The following is a 21,134-nucleotide window of genomic DNA, read 5'->3' on the forward strand; positions in this document are numbered from 1 at the left end:
GCTAATGATGGCGCCTGCACCATCTCGTGGTCATCTCTTTTATACCATGCCCTCAACACAGCCATTTTGGTTACAGCATGCCTCTACAACAGCCATTTTGTGACTGGCTCCCACAGTTCTTCCCTACATTTTCTAACGTGCCCACCAGCTCAAAACGGTTGGCAATCCCCGCTTTAAATATTGACACCAGACCTCAGTGTGTTTACGGTGAATTTGAAAGCATGAGATGGGATAATCTCAGTGGCGTGCTTAATTTGTTCCCCAAGTGTCACCCACCTGCTCGGGGTACGTGCTCCCAATGATCTCTGCAACCGTGTTAAAGGAATCAGCATCGGGGTAGGTTTTGGCTCCCATCTTCAGGGTCACAACAATCTTGGTGCCTCGGGAAGACATCCGGCTCATCATTTCAGCATCTTCCACTGAAATGCAGGCAGTGGGAATCTTGGGTACATCAGATTGGTATTCTTGTATCCCAGTGTGTGGGCTATATGGAAAGTACAAAAATTAAACATGTTATACAGTACATAATGACACTATCCAAACAATAGTGCTCCGAAATCTGTCCAGCTCTGCCCACCCATCCTGATGGATTTTTCGAGATCGCTATCAGCCTTGTTATTTTTAACAGCTCCTGAGAAAAACATCCCTTCAGCTACCAAGACAACATAGCCCAGTGCTTAAAGACAGGACTTAGGGGTGTTATTTGAAGAAGATTTTCATTATATATATGCTAAGAACTAGCTGTTCTTAATACATTTATATACTTATGGGCACCCCTGAGGTAAAGCACAAGATGGTGCCCCCTCTCCATTCCAGGTTCAAGGGCTGACTGGACTGTCTGTTGAATCTTATGCCCTTTAAAAAGGGTTTGGGGGGGTATTGGGTTTTGTTTTTATTGTGTATTTTGTGGTTTTATGTTTTGATTTTATTCTGTGAACCGCCTTGAGACCTCTGAATATAGGGCAGTATATAAATTCAATAAATAAATAAATAAAATACTTCAACACTCGTGACAAGGCATCACCCTCCAATACTGTGGCAGCAGGTTAGCTTAAGGGAGTGTAGGCCGAGTCATGGGGCCCATGTACACCTTGCTGCTGCCTGAGGCAGCTGCCTCATTTTGCCTAATGGAAGGAACAGCCTCTGTCTGGACACTAACAATTCACAGACCCTAACAGTGCGATCCTACACTTGTCTACTCAGAAGGTAAGCCCCACTGAGTTCAAAAGGGCTTGAGTCACATTCACACCATACATTTTGTTAAGTTGTGGGTGAACATATCAGACGACACAGCAAATCTTCAGACAGCTCTTGTTTATTCACAGGCCAGAACAGAACTGAGCTGAAGGGTTCAGCCAACCTGCTTATATAGAGCTCCACTACAATGCAACAGTAACAACTTTCTGTAACTATCCAATCACTGAACGTCACTTTCAATTCCTTATTTGCATATGCGGACCTGAGTGAAAACTATCTACAGTATCCCCCTGCTGGCCCAGGGTGAGAACCTCAGTACACAACACATTTAAAGCACTATGATACCACTTTAAAGAGTCGCTGGTTCCCCCCCAAAATTCTGGGAGCTGTAGTTTGTTAAAGGTGCCAATAACTGTTAGGAGACCTCTATTTCCCTCACAGAACTACAGAACCCAGAGCCATAAATTAACCATAAATTATTCTTCACAGGGAACTTTGGCAGCTGTAGCTTTGAGAGCACCCTTAACAAACTACAGCCCCCAGATTTATCTGGGAGAAGCCATGACTGTTTAAAGTGGTGAAATGTGAATGCGGCCATATTCCTTGGTAAGCATGTGCAAAATTACCGCCAGAAGAACACAGAGAAATGTGTGGGCTTGGCAAGAAGCTTGGGTGTTATGAGAAATAACTGACTGGGACCCAGTCTCCAAACGTGGTAACATGATGAAGGCTAGCAATAGCCATGCTTGGCAAAGGCAGGCCAGGGGAGCTACGTAAACAGAGGTACCAGGGATCTACAACTCCTACCTGTGCTCTGTGATATCTCTGCTCCCAGCTAACATAGCCCTTTGTGACCTGAAATTCAGCAAGGCTATCTACGTCCTCATTCCAACAAATAGCATATTGTGCAGGGACCAATAAAAGGTGCCATTTCATCATTTGCTTACCGCCTGCTTATCAAATAGTTCACGGAACAAAACAAAACTTAAATCTTGGGGGTGATAATTAAGAGATAAGCAGTATGTTTTCAGCATGATATAGTTAATGTAACACTACAACTTAAAACAAAGCCAGAACAGGTTGGCATAGCTACCCAGCTGTGCCTTTATCACTGGCCAACCACGGAAACCGAACAACATCTAGATAAAACATTGGTTTGTAGTTTGGAATGCGGTGGCAGCCCGGATTTTTCCCCATTCCTTTCTGTTCTTGCTTGCTCATTTATTCTTTTATTCCAGTTTTAGAAACTGGGGGAGGGTGCAGGTGTTTTAAATACCAAATCACCTCCTCCTGCCCCTGCTTCCCTCTACCTGCCAGCTACCCAGCAAGCAGGGACTTGCATATGATGAGTCAACATGAATAGGCTTGTACTGTAAGTCTATTGTTCTGCGTCGCTTAATATATGGGCAAGGGATGCATCTCAGTAGTGGGGCATCTGCCTTATATGCTGAAGGTCCCAGGTGCAACCCCCAGAATCTCCTGCTAGTTCTGGGAAAGAACCCGGCCTGAAACCCTGGGGAGCTGCTGCCGATCAGTATAGACAATACTGTGCTTGATGGACCAATGGCCTTACACAGTAGAAGGCGACTCAATTTGCTTTTCCTATGCTCTGTTGCTTTGATCCCTTTATTGTGTTTGTTGTACCTCCCTCGAATATTTCTTTATTTTGCAAAACCAGGGAGCGTTGTTATTATTTGTAGATTCTTTTATTGTTGTAAGCTGCTTTGATTGTTGGGAAAGCGGCATACAAGTATTAAATCAAATCAGAATTTTGTTCACTGGGTTACAGCCTAAATCTATGAAAGGAGTTTACATAACTCATCCTACCTGGGCCAACACTATCTTCTGGGGGGAAGGGGAAGTCAGGGCTCATCCACACTTATCTAGGCTCCACATTTCTAGGCACAGGTCGGGACTTTCCAGGTCTGTGCCTGAGTGCTGGGTGTGTTCTTTGCCCCTGCGCTTTCCCCACGAAAACCAGCTCTTTACTGCTGAATCTGAGAAAATGGCAAATCCAAATTGCCTTTTGCTCTGATTCAGCGGTAAAGATCAGGTTTTCTGGGGGGGGCAGGGGGGGAGGGAGAATGTGTTTTGACACAGACTGGGAAAGTGCAGAGCTATGCCTAGAAAGTGTGGGGCAAAAGGTAAGTGAGCATTTTTAAAATTATTATTTAATAAATTTGTATACCGCCCTATTCCCACAGGTCTCAGGGAAGTTACAACATAAAATCACAACATAAAAACACAATATACATAATACAAAATAAAAACAAAAATAACTTAATAGCACCCCTCCAACACATTTTAAAAGGACATTGGATGTCAACCAACCAAAGACCTGGTTCAAGAGGGGCATTCTTGCCTGGACCCTAAAGGTGTATATAATGAAGGTGTCAGAAGAACCTCCCTGGGGAGAGCATTCTACAAAAGGCAGTTCTCGTGTTGCCACCCTCTGGACCTCTCATGGAGGAGGCACATGAAGAAGGGCCTCAGAAGATGATCTCAGGGTCCAGATAGGTTCATATGGAAAGAGGTGGTCCTTGAGGATGAGCCCTCAATCCTACAATCACTTCCAAGAGGCTCTCAAAATTTCCTTTGCTATTGTCAAGGTACAGATCCAGATTTTTAAAAGCTATGCTCAGAGGACAAGTTTAGCAAGTATATGGAGTTCGGTATTATCTTTCTTTTTTGAAAGATTCCTCCCTCATGCCCCGTTCAATAAGTTTATTGTGCTAGCCAAAGGACACAGCAATTACATTAAAATATACCTATACGCAAACATAGTAATAACAACCATCAGCAATATGAAATAAGAAAAATCAGAAGTGCCATCAGCTAACTCAACTTCAGATTAAACTTCAGAGGCACCAAAACAATTTACAGCAATGTTGTCTATCTAGCTCTGTCTTTTTCATTTATTTTGCAGCCACTGCAATATATATAGGAAAATTTAATGACGCTCAGGATACTGATCTTAGACTGTCTTCTCGCAAAAACCTGACTCAGATTGTGATGCTTCAACAAATGAAAGACATGTCTGGAGTCAATCAATGATACCAGTTGGAAACAGGATATAAAGCTCGCCTGGATAAAGTGAGCAAAATTACATGATTATATAATGCAGGATAGCCTTTCACAGAATTTTAATGCTGCAGGAAGCAATCATAGTTCATCCTTAGCAAAGCTTGGAGGTAACATAGCTTCTCTATGAACAGCTGATCGGAAGAGAAAGCTGTTTTCATATAGGCTCTATTATCAAATAAGCCCTATCTACTTTGGAGCAATTTGGAAGAGAACAAATCAAACTGGAAGGCTGTTTTCTTTTTGCCCCAAGAAAGAACTTGCATGTTTCAAATGCATCAGATATCAACTTAGCAATAAATCATTTCCTCTACTTTCTCTGTAGAAGTAGACAAAAATTATTTAACAGCAAAGGGGTGTACTAAGGGAAACGTGTTCTGTAACAATAATATTTCTTCAAACAGAAAAGGAAGCGACTTGGCCTTTTTGATCTGGGGACCTAAGGTTGAAGAAATCTGTATTAAAGGTTAAGATGTGGAGTAAGTACCGTAAGACCACAACTTACACACATTTAACTTGGCAAAAATAAGAAATAAGTAAAAAGCAGGTGGAAAGCGGGTGGGCGTCTGGGGAAAAAGACTTCATCAATCCCACCTGCCATTGCACCCAATGTGTTTTGACTACCACGATGCTGTCTACAAATAGTTGCAGATCCACATAGGACCTTCTTGGACTCCCAATTTGGTACTTTTAGAAGGCTGGAAATATATTGTGGAACAGCCAAACAGCATGTGTTGAATGGGCCTTTTCTTCGTGTCCAATGACACAATTCACTCCCATCACTTCCACAGTCTGCCATGCTGCCCTTGTTTAAGAGCTAGCAAAGGGGGGATTTGCACATGGAGCCATATTAAATTGCATTGCAGCGCTTGTTAATTTAACAAAGCATCTAAAAGTCACAGATTTTTAAGAAGCTCAATTAACAGAAACAAGGACCCGAGACCTTGAACTAGCTGGCAACTCAAAGACATGCTACACATACTCAGAACATGATTCTCCTTCATTCTTCAGACCCTTTGCCTGAAGAGGCCTTTGAAGATCAAGCTAAATATTTAATCTGCAAATGTTTGAAGCTAAACGACAACAAAAGTACATTAATTAGAAAATGGCTTTGGCTTCTGTTTTGTTATAAAATATGACTAAGGACATTGTAGCTAAGGTTGCATGTACTGTGTGGTGCTTGGGTATGATTAGCCTTATGACTTCCCTACTGTCTGATTTCCACTGTTGCCATGTGAACAAAACAAGATAGAAACCCAGCAAAACAAAACAGATTAATCATAAAAATGGCAACAGTTGGCAGGGACTTAGGGACAGGTGTACTACCATGAAGAGTCATTTGTTTGCTATTTGAAATGGACTAAATTTCAGCTGTAGTGTCCTGTATACTTTATATATGGCTATATCACATCACACATACCCAAAACGTTCAATAATCAAACAAGGATGGATTAAGGCATGGGATGATTAACGTGTTTGAGATTTCGCCGTTTGCTTTGTGCTTCCCAATTTAGTAGGGTTTACTTGCTTCCTGATTTCACAAAAGGTTTGCACCCATCTTATAGAAAAGCAGCAGCAAACATATTCCCAATAGATGGGGGATTTATAGAACCCAAAAAGAGCATCTAATATTGAGCTAATATCATTTGCGAGAGTTGGCTACATTGGAGTCATTGTTTTGCCACTGACTTCTGAACAAACCTACTCAGCTGACATTTTCAACATTTGTCTGCATATCCCTTCCTGTGGGCCTTAAAATTCCTCTTGCATTGTAAACAGCTTGTGTTAATACCGGGAGCAGCAGGCATTCAAGGAAAAGGGCTGGAGGATGAATTGATATTCTCTTTTGCTTTATTTTGAGGCTTATACTTTTTTTTCACTCTTTCCAACAGGTGTCAGCTACACAGCAAACTCTTGGTTAAATTTAAATGCCCTGGGAAAACTATGATTCAGTGGAACAACAGCTTGGATGACAAATGGTACACTATAACAGATGGCAGTTACTGAAGAAAGTGACAGCATTGATGTCTCGTTCTGGGCTTGCTAAATTCTGGTTTATTTACCTCTTCATTAATTATTACAAATCCAAACAAATCTGCATTCATGATTAGGTTTCAAATTGTACATTTCAGGGAAGCTAACCAGCATCAGAATTTACAGCAAAGAGAACTCATTTTTCACACTATGTTCTTCAGACACAGGATTATTCCCATGACTCTCTCCTAGGATGCATTTATGTGGAAATGACTTCCAGGCACTGCCATATACACACACACACGATTGGCTCCCAGTAGGACCTTTGAATGCAAACTGCTTCCAGGGTCTTGTGTTTCACAGGTCCGACCAGGAATTCATTGCATATAGTTCTCATTAAGACACAACAGGCTGGCAGCCATACGTGTGGAACACAGGAGTTGGGTGGTTTCTGAACGTGATGCAAGAAACAGGATGTGTGGTCGAATCCCATGCAGGTTTACTTGGAAGCCCAATTGTCCTTGCCCACCAGGTCCCCAAAAATCACAGTTGCCTTGTGGAGGTTGCATTCCCTTCTCCCTGGTATGGACTGTCTCAATCTCCTCTCCCGCTCTCCCCATTTCTGATTGCAGTGCTCTTTCCCATTGAGTTTCCCATTGAGTTCCATTCTTCCTATTGGCTCTATCCTCTCTCCCTCACAAATAGCATGCTCTGTACACACAGGAATACTGTTTGCAACATTGCCTGTGTAGGATTCCTGCTCTCAAAGAGGCTTGTTGCCTATAGGTTCTATCTGAAGGCTTCCTCCCAGTTGCTAGGCTCTACTGCAGCTTGGTTGTTGAGACTGTAATGACACCTGTCCCTTCCCTTCCCTTTGAACCTGCTTCTCATGCAAAATGGTTGTTCTGTGACCTGTGTTTGAGCTGTCAAGGAATCTGAACCCCTGCCTGAGGGATCCTTGTGGCATGGCTCTTCCAAAACCCTGAAATATGACACTGGCTGTGCTGGAGAAAGTGCTGTGGTCTCCCTGGAAGCGGGCTTATGCCTTGTTTGCGTACACATCATGCATTTAAACCACATGACCTTCCCCCCCTTCAGGGAACTGTAGCTTACCCCTCACAGAGCTACAATTCCCAAGACCTTAACAAACTACATCTCTCCAGTGTGGTGCAGTGGTTAAGAGCGGTAGACTAGTAATCTGGTGAACTGGGTTTGTGTCTCCGCTCCTCCACATGCAGCTGCTGGGTGACCTTGGGCTAGTCACACTTCTCTGAAGTCTCTCAGCCCCACTCACCTCACAGAGTGTTGGTTGTGGGGGAGGAAGGGAAAGGAGAATGTTAGCCGCTTTGAGACTCCTTCGGGTAGTGATAAAGCGGGATATCAAATCCAAACTCCAAACTCCAACTCCTCCTCCTCCTCCTCCTTTCTTCTTCTTCTCAGGGTTCTTTGAGAGAGGTCATGTGCTTAAAAGTGTACAGTGTGTACACAGCCGGAGTACAGAACAAATTACATGACGTCATCATGGCATTCCCACTCCTCCCATATGTTGACTGGTGCCTTTCCATCATGACTAATGGAGCTGCACCATTGGGAACAACTGTGAGAATGGTGAGTAATGGATTTATTGGGCGTTTTATGAGAGTGGTTGTCAATGTTACCATGTTAGTTATTTCTCCCCTGGCTATTATTGTGGTTTGGGTGTTTCTGCTAGGAGAGCACACTGCTATGAGTTTGTGGGTGCCAAACTTCTAATCCTTAGAATCCTAGCGAATGTTAGAATATAAGCCAGGCTAGCTTTATGAGGTGATCACCTGGGCCATAAGCCATTAAGGGAAACAAAGGAAAGGTGATGGGTCAGGAAAATGGAGCTCTGCTCCAGAAGCAGGACCCCTGCCCCAGCTCTTAGATGGTTAGGAGGACAAAAGGTCTGAGCTTTTAGGGCAGAGTTTTGTGTGATGTGAGGGAGAGAAAACCAGTTGCAGACTGGTAAAGGCAGTAAGCTGTAAAGCGAGAGAAGCAGAGAATTAGGTTTTACGTCTGTTTGAATTCAGGGCTGCAGCTATGGGAGAAACAAGGCCCTTTTGGGGTGCTGATGTTGTGACCCCCTCCATCGCAGGCTCAGGTTGTAGGTACAGTCATACCTCGGTTTTCAAACAGCTTAGTTCTCAAACGCTTTGGCTCCTGAAAGCCGCAAACTCGGAAGTGACTATTCTAGTTTGCAAACTATTTTTGGAAGCTGAATGTTGGACAGGGCTTCCAAGGTACAACTGTATATGTAAATAAACTATGTATAATAAAGACACCTGTCTCCGCTGTGCCCCATTCCCAAAAGGAAACATACCCTGGGTGAGCGTCTGGAACCTCTGCAATCTCGCACCGCTCAGAGACTGGGGAACTATCTTGCTATAGGATTGGAGGGGTTGGCTTGGATGATGTCCATGGGCACCCAACAAACCTGTGGTTTTGTATCTACCAAACGGGCAGGGGAGTAGGAAGGGGGGCGGTGAAGATGGTCTGCCCCGAGTGTCATTCCAGAGTGGGGTGACAAAATCCCCCCTGGGCAGATCACCACCATGTCGATCGTCCCCCTGTGTGGATTGCCACCACGCCAAACAGCCCCTGGGCAGATCGGCCCACCCCCGGGTGCACAGTATGTGTGCTGCTCTGGGTGTCCAAGCGGCTAGCTTCACCACTGCAAATGGGAGTTGATATTAGAAGGAACTCCAGTTTGCTACAAGCACCCCTATCTGCATGACTGAAGACTGGTGCTGTAGTTCAAAACATCTGGAAGGCATCACACTGGCTACCCTGATTTAAGCTAATGAAGCCTTTCTCAACCTTGGGCCCCCAGATGTTGTTGGACTACAGCTCCCATCATCAGTGACTGTTGCCCCTGCTAGCTATGGATGATGGGACGTGGAACAACATATGGGGACCCAAGGTTGAGAAAGCCTGAGCTGGCACATTACCCTTAATATCTAGATTAAGTGCCCAATATTCTGATCATCTACACATCCATCCTCCTTTTTTAATCAATTTCTGTGACCAAAACATAACTTATGCTGCACAACTTCCCTCAGCTAGGTCCCACTGAAATTAGTAGGAGTTTCTTCTGAATAGTCATAGTAATAAAAAATTGGGATGGCAGCGCAATCCTATTTCCAACTTTATTGTAATAATTACATTCTACCTTCAAGGGGGGGGGGCAAAAGCAAATCAATACCATGCATTCAAATGCTTGGATAGAAGACTAAATATTTGAAATTCTGTTTAATGATTTTTAAGTCAATGTTTGCTTTTTAAGGTTTTATTTTTGCCAAGATTCTATTGCTCTTGGCCCAAGAGGGCATCATTTTGGAGTCTTCTGAAATGTTGACAACTTGGTGCCAAAAGCTGCTCCTGGGAGAAAATGTGGATTGCTTAACAGGGAGATTCAATGTTTGTTTTTCAACCAGCATAATTTCCTATAAACTGTGGAGACTCTCTGGTAGGACCAAGTGGGAACCTCGTCAAAGTCAACTGCAAAACTCCTTTCATTTCAGTAGGACCAAGATTTGGCTCCAACAAAGAAGTGTGGGGTTAATATGTGGCTTCCTCAAGATGATCCAAGTACACTGGGTCTTCACAGGGAGCTCAGACAATTGTAGCTCTGTGAGGGGAATAGGGATCTCCTAAGAACTCTCAGCACCCTTAAACTATAGCTCCCTTAATTCTTTGAGGGAAGCCATTTGAATTATGGTGCTGGAGGAGACTCTTGAGAGTCCCATGGACTGCAAGAAGATCAAACCTCTCCATTCTTAAGGAAATCAGCCCTGAGTGCTCACTGGAAGGACAGATCATGAAGCTGAGGCTCCAATACTTTGGCCACCTCATGAGAAGAGAAGACTCCCTGGAAAAGACCTTGATGTTGGGAAAGATGGAGGGCACAAGGAGAAGGGGACGACAGAGGATGAGATAGTTGGACAGTGTTCTCGAAGCTACAAACATGAGTCTGACCAAACTGCGGGAGGCAGTGGAAGACGGGAGTGCCTGGCGTGCTCTGGTCCATGGAGTCATGAAGAGTCGGACACGACTAAACGACTAAACAACAAACAACATGGGTACAATTGCCAGAGTTCCCTGTTTGCTAACCATTCTTGAAACTGAAGCTCTGTGAGGGGAACAGGAGTTTCCTAACAACTCTCAGCACCCTTACCAGCTCCCAGAATTCTCTGGGGGAAGCCACAGCTGTTCAAAGTGGCACAGTACAGCTTCATAGCTGTAGAAAGGGCCTTAGTATAGAAGGGAAAAACATATGTTTTTGGCTCCAGCTCCATTACTGAGAAATAGGGTGCCAGCTTTTTCTTCCTGTGGCCCAGCAGGCCTCTGGATGCAGTCTCTATACATCCAATGAAGTGGTCAGGTGGAAGCAGCACTTCCAGTCCACCCGTCTTAAAATAAAAATGTTCAGAAAGCCGTGCAACGTGAGCTGACAATGCCTCCTGATGCTGACTGACAAAGGGCTCTGTGTCCAGCTGAGCCCTACTCAGTGCCGTTTGTCAGGGCGGACAGAGAAGGAAAGGCACAACAGGTGGTTAAGAGGAGGCGTTCGAGGCAGACAATCTCTGCTGGCTAGGACATTGTCCCTTGTCGCCTGCAGACATGAAGGATAGGCTTTGTCACCGTGGAGTGGCAGCAGTGACATTAGGCCTGTATGTCATCCATGTTACTTTTTTGGAGGAGACAGAGTGAGTGAGAGAGCGCAAACGTGGTTCTTTTGTATTAGACAGTTTTTGGGTGACCTCTAATGTTGCAATAGCATCTGAGAATGACACACAACTCTTTCCACCTAAGAGTAAGATGAAATGGATGCTTGGCACCCCATTTAATCTCTCCGTTCATTTCAACTGTTTTTTTATTCATTAAAAAAGAAAAATAAGAAAAACCCACTGCCGTTACCTACTGACACCAGAGCAGCAAGCTTTGGCAGATTCAACCAGCATTCCTTATTTTCAGACTTTTCACTGTCTTTTAAAACTGGCACTGAAATGTACATTTCCACCTCTAGCCCCAAATGTTGTGCGGTGTGTTATGGGGTGGGGTGAATACATTTTTGCAGAGTACAAATGCACTAAAAGTTATTTGTTTTAAGGGGAAAATCCTGCCTATGTGTCATAGCAGGAACTTTTAAAAATCACTGCATGACGTCAGAAGCCATGGCAAGGAATCCCAGACATTAGCACATAAGCAACGGGATGCAAAAGACAAGTATTTTTCTTTCTTCGATCCAAGGTTGCCAACACAAACTATTTTATAAATCACAAATAAAAAGAGTTCATAAACTCTAGGTGATCTCTGCGTGCCGGCATAAGGATATTTCCAGACATGGGCAACTTAGCAGTACCCAATCATTGCTGTTCTTCTCTAAGCTGCAAGTGGAATAGCAACTCTGCTCCCGGCTGACATTTTGCAGACAGGCTTCTAGTCCAATATTTCCCCAAGATGGACAGTTTTCATTGGGACCAAAGTGTGAGGTAAAGGGTTTAAATCAGGCATAGGCAAACTCGGCCCTCCAGATGTTGTGGGACTACAACTCCCATCATCCCAAGCTAACAGGACCAGTGGTCAGGGATGATGGGAGTTGTAGTCCCAAAACATCTGGAGGGCCGTGTTTGCCTATGCCTGGGTTAAATCCTCCCTCATGATTCCTAACCCCCCACTGCGATGTGGGGAAGGGGCAGCAGAGGGAAAAGAAGCACATATAAAGACAATGCTACTGGGAACGGTTAAAAATTAAAGTAATATAACTTATTTCTAGAGAGAAGTATGGACCATAGAGAATGAAATGGCTAGACCAATCCATACAAGCCATTACTGGCCTCCAAACCTACTGAACTGCTGTGCAATAAGTCATTATGAATCTGTTCCATTATGCTTTTGAGGTTAATTTTCTGAACTTGGGGTGTGGGAGAGGGAAATGAACAGGAAAACACAGGAACAGGTTCCTGTGTTCACAAGGTCATGCAGATACCCCAGAGAAAATGAGTGAACAAAGTGTGCCTATTCCACAATAAATTTCTAGTGTGGAAACAGCCTAGGTTATACACGGTAACAATACAATACTGCTTACATCATGAAAAAAGTCCTTGCTTTTCGGTGCATTAATAAATGTGCAAGAGCCTTGACTGCTTTTTGTAAACCAAAGGACTTTCCTTTGTTTTTGTTTTAATTCAAGAGTTCCGTTTCATTTGTGTTCATTATTCACGATCCATTATTAAACAGAACAAATCCTTTAACCGCTTTTTGTGAACAAGGTTTGGGTTTCATCATTCTCTTTACAGCTCTCAATGTGCTCATTTGGTTCCAGCTGCTCTTTCACACAGCACAACTATATTTCTTCAAGCAGTGCATTTGGCCTTTTTTCCTTAGGAAATCATGTATAACGCAGAGGACTAGCGAGACAACCAGGATGAGAACCGTTGCTTTATCACTTGGGACCTCCATCCCAAATCAGCCTAGGGGCTTGGGGGAAGACAGAGGATGAAGTTGCAAGTCAGGAGGATGCCTGATGTTGGACCTTTCAAGGGTTAAGTTGATGCTCAATCCCACCTTTGAGGGTTCCCAAGCATTCAGCTTGGATGCTTAATGTGTATCACACATTCATGGGGCAAGTCCAGGGCTGTTCAAACAACATTAGTTCCCTCCAGTCCTTCCTTGTTGACATTAGGAACAAGGGGTGAGGGAGGGAACAAGGAGAGAGTCAAAGGCCTTTATGGGTATGTGTGTGCTCTGAATCATGCCAGACAAGTACAGATCCCAGGAGATCCCAGAGAGCCATTTCCTCCCTCGGGTTGGGAGGAAAACAATAGCATCTCCTATTCACCAAGAGGCCGCTGTAGAGGGGGCTGTCAGGAGCTCAGCCTGCACTTGAGTAGGACCCTGGCAGAGACACATGCCCGACTGGCATGTTCTATCCCTCCTGGTCGATCATTCGGGAGCTTCAGAAGCTTTCTTCAGCCCGAACATCACAGTGACCGATGCCAACAGACATCGGCACACTTAGGGATACGCAGAGTCTTCGCAGCTTTGCGTAACAGACCTCAGCAACTCAGCATTTTGGCTAATCTACATTTATTTACATATAAACACACACGGAGCACTGCAACATGGCTCTCCCTCTCCCTAGCATCAGACAGCAAAGAGAAAGAACAAAGGACAATAGTCCCACTTCACGGAACACAGTAACTCAAACATCCTGTCTCCGTCCCTTCCCACTCTGTGGAGTCAAAACACACACCATCATGTGATAGACAACAATCCCATGACTGCAGTCATAGAGCAGGAATTCCAACAGGGGCATGGTTGGGGGGACTGCTGAGAAGAAGGCAAATCCAGCCTCCAAGGAGCACACCACAGTTGTTGTTGCCCCAGGAGTAGCAGCAGCAGATGCATTCCCTGAAGGCCAGATCCTCTGCCCCTGTGGATTCTGCCGCCTGAGGTGGTCACCTCGCCTTGCCTCATGGGTGAGCCAGCTCTGTAGTTCCCCACCCTTTCCCTCATGAGTGACCCATGAGAATGACAGGAAAGAACTGTATGAAAGTATGCCACCCTAAATTTCACCACTTTGTTCCTGCAATTTTCTGGGTTAATGGGGCTGCAAATGTATATTTTTCTGAAAGTGATTAACATGGAAATGAGCACTAAACTTCCACTATATTCTGCTAGATTTTTGGATTTTACATTGTGTGAAAGCTCAAATTTCATGTGAAATTAACAGGGTAATGTTGGGGAGATGGAATTAATTGGCCTTGTGAATGCAGCCGTGGTATGAACTAGTCTTGCAACTTTTTTCTACTATGACCAAATGCTCTAGGAAGAAAAACCCACAGACCTATCAAGCATGGCTGCTTTTTAAAGATGGCTACCACAGCTACTCTTTTCTGAGAAGTCCCATAAAAGACAGACCACAGGCTTTGCATGTATAAGATCCCATAGTTCAGGAGGATTGGTAACCTTTTGTAGAGTATCTAAAGAGCTATTGTAAACATGTAAAAACGCAAATAGGATTTGAATGAAGAACTACAGTAAAACATGTATCTGGGAACAAGCAGAAAGGATGGGGTATTCAGTAATTATAATATGCAGCAATATTAGAAAATATGGGGAAACCATGGAGGGGTGGACGGGAAGTTAAATGATAAATGAATATTAATTGGAAAATAAGTATTGTGTATTAAATTTGTAAACTTTTGAACACACACACACACAAACACACACAAGATCCCACAGTTCAACACTTCAGTATAGTTGGCAAGACTCAAGGCTTCTGCCAAAGAACTTGAAGGGCCACTGCCAGTTACAGTAGACGCTACCAGGATAGACAGACTGACAAGTAATAGCAGACTCACAATAGCAGACTTTTTCTTTTGGTCCTGTTGGGTTTTTTTAGTAAAGTCTACGCATTCCCTGCAAAACCCCCCACAATTTTCTGGTTTTCAGAAATCAGGACCAATAGTCTGAAGCTCAACCCGTTTTAATAGCCAGGACTGCAGACAGGCTGTCTCAAAAGACCCTCACTAGTTTTCTACTGTTTTTACAATCCACTTGCATATCATAAATGTTAGATAGAGCTCATTTCTGAAATGCCATGATTCAATTTTCATATGCTGTGGGGTGAGAATAAGCAATTGCTTCATTTCTTTACAGTGAAAAGGCCGAAGTACACCTTACATTTGCCAAAGTGATCAGACCCAAGATGTTCTGCTGCCTGAGGTGAAAGACAAGATGCCCTCCCTACTAATTCCATGTACAGAAGCCAACTGGAGTGGCAACTGAATCTTGAACACTGGTAATGGGTCAACATCCTCCACTAAGTAGCTTATGGAACGCAGGGCCAGTCGCCTGGCACAAAGATCTCTGTCTCTGCTCTCTCAACACCACCCTTTAGCATGTTCTACCTAAGGCAGTCACCCCACTGGCTAATGATAGGGCCAGTCTTCATGATGATGCCTCAAAAAATGAACTCCTCTAGGTTGGAAAAAATATAAAAAACATACAGTCAAAACAAAGCAAAATGTGTCCTTGTTTCAGTTAGCACTAGTGTTTGGTCTAAAGCAAAATTTGTAATGAATGTGCTTGTTATTTCTTGAGAGAAGCCAAAAGAGTCAATAATGCTACCAATAACCTCTCAGAGGAGGTTTCACATATGCCTAGTTTTAGTCAATAAAGATAAATTTTGGTGGATGTTTGGAAATATCCTAGTATCACAGAACCTGTATGCAAAAAGCTGTTAATTTTGATTCTAGGCAATGTTGAATAAGGGAACAATGAAAATAATTTCTTCAAGTAGCAAACAGGAGGAACCAAATTGACCATCAGACTCTTACTTGAAACTAGGACACTAGAATTCAAATTGCAGCCCCTAGGATGGCCTTGAGCAAATTACTACCTCTCAACTCCCCACTCTGTAAAACAGAGATAGCAGAAAGGTCCCTTAACAAACATTTGTGATAAAAAATGTTTTTTTAAAGAAATAAACATTATAAAAAATTTAAACACTAGAAGCACCTCAACTCAGGAATAGCTAATAAGTAATAATATCACTATTTCTACCAAAATAATAATAATTATAGCTTATGGAAACTAAAACTAATTTAACACCTTTTTGATTTCTTGTTGAAATATTTTCACTGCTAGGGTGAGAGGCGGCTTGGTTTATTTTCTGCCTCTGGTGTGACAATAACTTGCTGCCCTTGGGCATTCTGCACCTTGACTTGTGTGTACATTCGCATTCATGCCCCAATATCTTATGAGAGGGTGGTATATACTTTTATAAATACATATTTGCTACTTCACTTCAGGCAATAAAACTGAGCCAGCCTTGCATCTGTAGGCATGGAGAGGCATCTGTTCCAGCAGGCATTTCAAAGAATGTTCTGGATTTTTCAATGTATAAGACTACAGTGGTACCTCGGGTTACAGATGCTTCGGGTTACAGACTCCGCTAACCCAGAAATAGTACCTCGGGTTAAGAACTTTGCTTCAGGATAAGAACAGAAATCGTGCTCTGGTGGCGTGGCGGCCGCAGGAAGCCCCATTAGCTAAAGTGGTACCTCAGTTTAAGAACAGTTTCAGGTTAAGAACGGACCTCTGGAATGAATTAAGCTCTTAACCCGAGGTACCACTGTATATTTCCCCCCAAATTTTTAAAGTTTAAAATTGGGGGTTGTCTTATACACAGAATGTTGCAATTATTTACAGTGGTACCTCAGGTTACAAACACCTCAGGTTACAGACTCCACTAACCCAGAAATAGTACCTTGGGTTAAGAACTTTGCCCCAGGATGAGAACAGAAATCGCGTGGCGGTGGGAGCGGGAGGCCCCATTAGCTAAAGTGGTGTCTCAGGTTAAGAACAGTTTCAAGTTAAGAACGGACCTCCGGAACAAATTAAGTTTGTAACCAGCGGTACCACTGTATTTCTTAATTTTGGGCTAAAAAAATAGGGGTCGTCTTATACATGGGGGCATCTTATACACGGAAAAATACGGTAAGTTGGGCAGGCCTTAATTTCCCCCACCCCCTTCTCCAATGGCTTACATTTGATTTGGACTGCTTCTCCTCTCAATGCTATTGGGGTCATTGGTATTACTCCAAAGCAAAAGTTAGTCATAGAATGATAGAGTTGGAAGGGACCAAGAGGGTCGTCTAGTCCAACCCCCTGTAATACAGGAATCTTTTGCCCCAAGACATAGGTTACAATATACCACTTGAATCAGGGGGGAGGCTGTGGAGAAGAGAATTTAAAATTCATGGCCTGTAGTTCACTAAAAGAAAATAATATGAAAATGATGTACCAATGGTATTTGACTCCAGTAAAGCTTGCTAAGATGAATAAAAATTCTTCAAAGCTATGCTGGAAATGTAAGGAGGAAGAAGGTACATTTTTTGATATGTGGCTGACGTGTAAAAAAGTAAAGGGCTTCTGGGAAATGATATACAATGAAACTTAAAAAATGTTTAAGAGTACATTTGTTTAAAAACCAGGTGCTTTTTTACTAGGAGTAATAGGAGAAGAAGTGCCAAGGAAGCAAAAGAGACTGTTTATGTATTTGACTACAGCTGCTAGAATGTTACTTGCCCAGAAGTGGAAAGAAGAGAATGTCCCAACAGAAGAATGGATGACTAAGATGAGGAAAAATTCAATCAATAATGGCGAACCTTTATAGATTACTTTAAAGAACACTGTAAAAATGTTAAAACATTAGCAGGTTTGATGTAACATTTATGAACTAATAACAGAATTAGGAAGAGAAAAGAAGTTGAAATTAATTAGAGAAATATAATTATATGCAAGGAGAACATAAAGGGGGAAATGGAAACCAGGGAGGGGGGAACCATTTAAAGGCAAATTTGGATTGGATATGTATTTACAAAAGTAAAAATGTTGTTATTTTGAAAACTGAAAATAAAATATTTTTTTAAAAAAGAAGGAATCTTTTGCCCAAAGTGGGGCTCAAACCCACGATCCTCAGATTAAGGGTCTCATGCTCTACTCTCTCAACTGTGTGCCATAACTTGTGCTAAATATGTTTAAAAGGATGACGTTCAACATTCTCATCACATAGCCAGGAATTTCACGAATAACGCCTGGGGCTCCAGCTATCGAGAGTCTTTGGAGGTCAAATTCCAAACCTGAACTACCAGTAGAAGAACAACAATATAATATACACAGCAAATGGTTCCAATCCAAATATCCTTTCTTTATTGGGAGCAAGCCTGCCTTAGAGCATGGAGGCAATCTGAAACACTAAGGGAGTGATCCTGTGTACATGAAGCAGGCATAAAGCAGGCCAGTGCAAGCTAAGTAAGCATCAAGTTACACCTGATCCAAACACCGTTCAGGAGAGGAGCGGCTGCTGCTGCTCTGCCCACACCTGGCAGAGGGAAAACAAACCTTTAAAATAGCGTTTCCAGGTTATGAATCCAGTCTAAGTCTACTCTCTCTAGTCCTACCACCTCTACAGGTAAAGGTAAAGGTACCCCTGACCATTAGGTCCAGTCGTGACTGACTCTGGGGTTGCGGCGCTCATCTCGCTTTACAGGCTGAGGGAGCCGGCGTTTGTCCGCAGACAGCGGTCATGTGGCCAGCATGACTAAGCTGCTTCTGGCAAACCAGAGCAGTACACGGAAACGCCGTTTACCTTCCCGCCGGAGCGGTACCTATTTATCTACTTGCACTTTTTGATGTGCTTTCGAACTGCTAGGTTGGCAGGAGCAGGGACCGAGCAATGGGAGCTCACCCCATCACAGGGATTCGAACCGCCGACCTTCTGATCAGCAAGTCCTGGGCTCTGTGGTTTAACCCACAGCGCCACCCGCACCCCCCTACCACCTCTACACCCCCAGAATGCCCCTTTTTGGGAACTTTCACCAGCTTTTGCTCAGCTGAGCCAGGATGAGCAAGTTACATCAGTGTATCTTTAGCTGAGCTGGGGTTGAGGATTAATGCCAGCTGAGCCACAAATCAGTTGGCTGCCAGAGATCCACTGCATCCTGAGCTGCTCATCCCAGCAGATCTTGCCACAGGATTGCCCCACCCCCAGATGAAAGAAGAGGTGAAGTCTGATTCGCAACAAGCAACAAGCCCTTACCTATGGATGGAAAACGGAGTAATAGACTTGATAAGAGATGCCTTCGCTCCCACTTTAGCTGCTTCCACTGCTCCTCGAACTCTGTTCAGGACTGTTTCACCATAGCTGACAAACTGCTGGTTGTAAACAATGATCTTTCCTTGGGCTTCCTGAGCTTTTTTGTGCAGGTCGTCAAAGGAAGTCACCACTAAGACCTCAGCCGTAATGCCTGAAAATGAAAAATAGGGACAGTTATGGAGACAGGCCTGACCAAAGACATTTCAGTGCCTGAAAAATCTAAATGACACCTCCTCCTACCAGGGAGGGCCATATCTGTCCCGTTTCCCTCAGATTCCCATATTCCAGTCTTACGTTCTCTACATTATTGCATCTGTTTGCAATTTTTATATTAAAAGGAACATTGCTATGACAATCCATCAGCATTTTAGTGCAGATTCCTCTGTCTATACACATTTTTGCAAACACTTTCCCGTAACCAAATACTTTTGGGTATGTTATTTTCGCTAATATATGCATTTGTATGCACATTCCCCCCAGCTATATGCATTTTTGCACATATTTTTTGGTTCAAGAACTGCGTGCAAATTTGAAGGACAGTTGCGTTTCAGATGTATACTGTTTCTCAAATTAGGATTTCATTAAAATGTGAACTGGGCCAAATTTCTCTCCATCCCTACCATTAATCAAGATGGGACACAAGGTACCAGGAAAAGCTTTGGTACACATCCTGCACATTCCACTGGGATCTGGTGGGCCACTGTGAGAACAGGATACAGGACCAGATGGGCCATTGGCCTGATCCAGCAGGCTTCTCTTTTGTTCTTGCATAAGTGCAATGTTGGCTCATGGGTCAGATCTGTTCTGTCTTCCACTCTTCTGCCCATAATGGCACCAAAAGCCCCAACTTGAGGCAGCTCCCATGGTAGCGGGACAGAGCCAGACACTTCGCTAACTGAGATGAAGCAGGAAATAGTGCCCCCGTCCCCACATGTCAAGGCATATAGTACCCACAGGTATCTTTTCTTCCCCTTATGGTAAAGGTAAAGGTAAAGGGACCCCTGGCCATTAGGTCCAGTCGTGGCAGACTCTGGGGTTGCAGCGCTCATCTCGCTTTATTGACAGAGGGAGCCGGCGTACTGATTCCGGGTCATGTGGCCAGCATGACTAAGCCGCTTCTGGCAAACCAGAGCAGCACACGGAAACGCCGTTTACCTTCCCGCTGGAGTGGTACCTATTTATCTACTTGCACTTTGAGGTGCTTTCAAACTGCTAGGTTGGCAGGAGCAAGGACCGAGCAACGGGAGCTCACCCCGTCACGGGGATTCGAACCGCCGACCTTCTGATCAGCAAGTCCTAGGCTCTGTGGTTTAACTCACAGCGCCACCCGCATCCCTTCCCCTTATGGTAGTAATAAGTTAAATACCTAACAATTTGCTCCTCTTTCATGTCACCCAAGGCTCTTCAAGTGGGATTCAGTCACGTACTGTCAAGTTCAGGTTGTGCAATTCAAGTTGGTTTGGAGCTCTTGCACAACAAACCCTGTTCCTCCCAAAAAAAACTGGACTTGTTGTGATAAGGAAAGTGATGGGAAAACACACTGAGAAGTATGGGACAACATTTGTTGATTCAACGTAATCAAAGTCCCCTAAATCAGAGTCAACACTTAGTATCTAATCTCCCTGCATACTTTTTGCAAACCAATCAAGACGCATGCGCAATAAACAGGTGGTCTGGAAGCAACTCCCAAATAAGCTGCCTGAGATGACTGCCTCACCCTGCCTAATGGTAGGACCAGCCCTGTGCACAGATATGCAAGATGACAGCAATGTGTACATTTCTAAGGAAGAGTAAAGGAGGCTGCATTAGAAGATGGTCACCTGGGATGGCCAGCCATATGACAGAGGGGAAGCTGACCCATAGGCCTTAGGGAATAGCAGCTCCCAGCACAGTAACACTCCCATATTTCCAAGATAACGCATGTGTGCCTTTTATCATTCCTGCAATACGCTAGAATTCAATAAAATAAAACAAGGGACAATGACATTATGTCTCCTGTCAGGAATATAGATTTGCAGGGCTTCAATTATTTCCATTTTAAACACACCACACAGCTTCAAAGTATTGATACAATCTGACCATTGTTTTGCTTGGTTGCTGAGTAACATGAAACATTATTATAAAGGGCAGAATCTGCCAGGAAATTCTCTTTCATGAAGTCCTCTCTGAAATGAAACCAATGTTTTTCATATAC

The 21,134-nt window shown here is 43.7% G+C and overlaps 1 protein-coding gene across 3 annotated transcripts in view; it reads right to left on the reverse strand.

The window, feature by feature from the left end:
* The window catches only part of CPQ (carboxypeptidase Q), a 157,075-nt gene that overhangs the window by 102,978 nt on the left and 32,963 nt on the right, over window positions 1–21,134 (reverse strand). For all 3 annotated transcript variants that reach the window (XM_053395585.1, XM_053395586.1, XM_053395587.1), the window contains 2 exons: window positions 18,884–19,091; window positions 277–484 (listed from right to left, as the gene is read on the reverse strand). In XM_053395585.1, coding sequence (XP_053251560.1) covers window positions 277–484; window positions 18,884–19,091 — 416 coding nt within the window. The remainder of the gene's footprint in view (window positions 1–276; window positions 485–18,883; window positions 19,092–21,134) is intronic.

This window comes from Podarcis raffonei, chromosome 7 (genome assembly GCF_027172205.1).
Source record: "Podarcis raffonei isolate rPodRaf1 chromosome 7, rPodRaf1.pri, whole genome shotgun sequence".
NCBI lineage: Eukaryota > Metazoa > Chordata > Lepidosauria > Squamata > Lacertidae > Podarcis > Podarcis raffonei.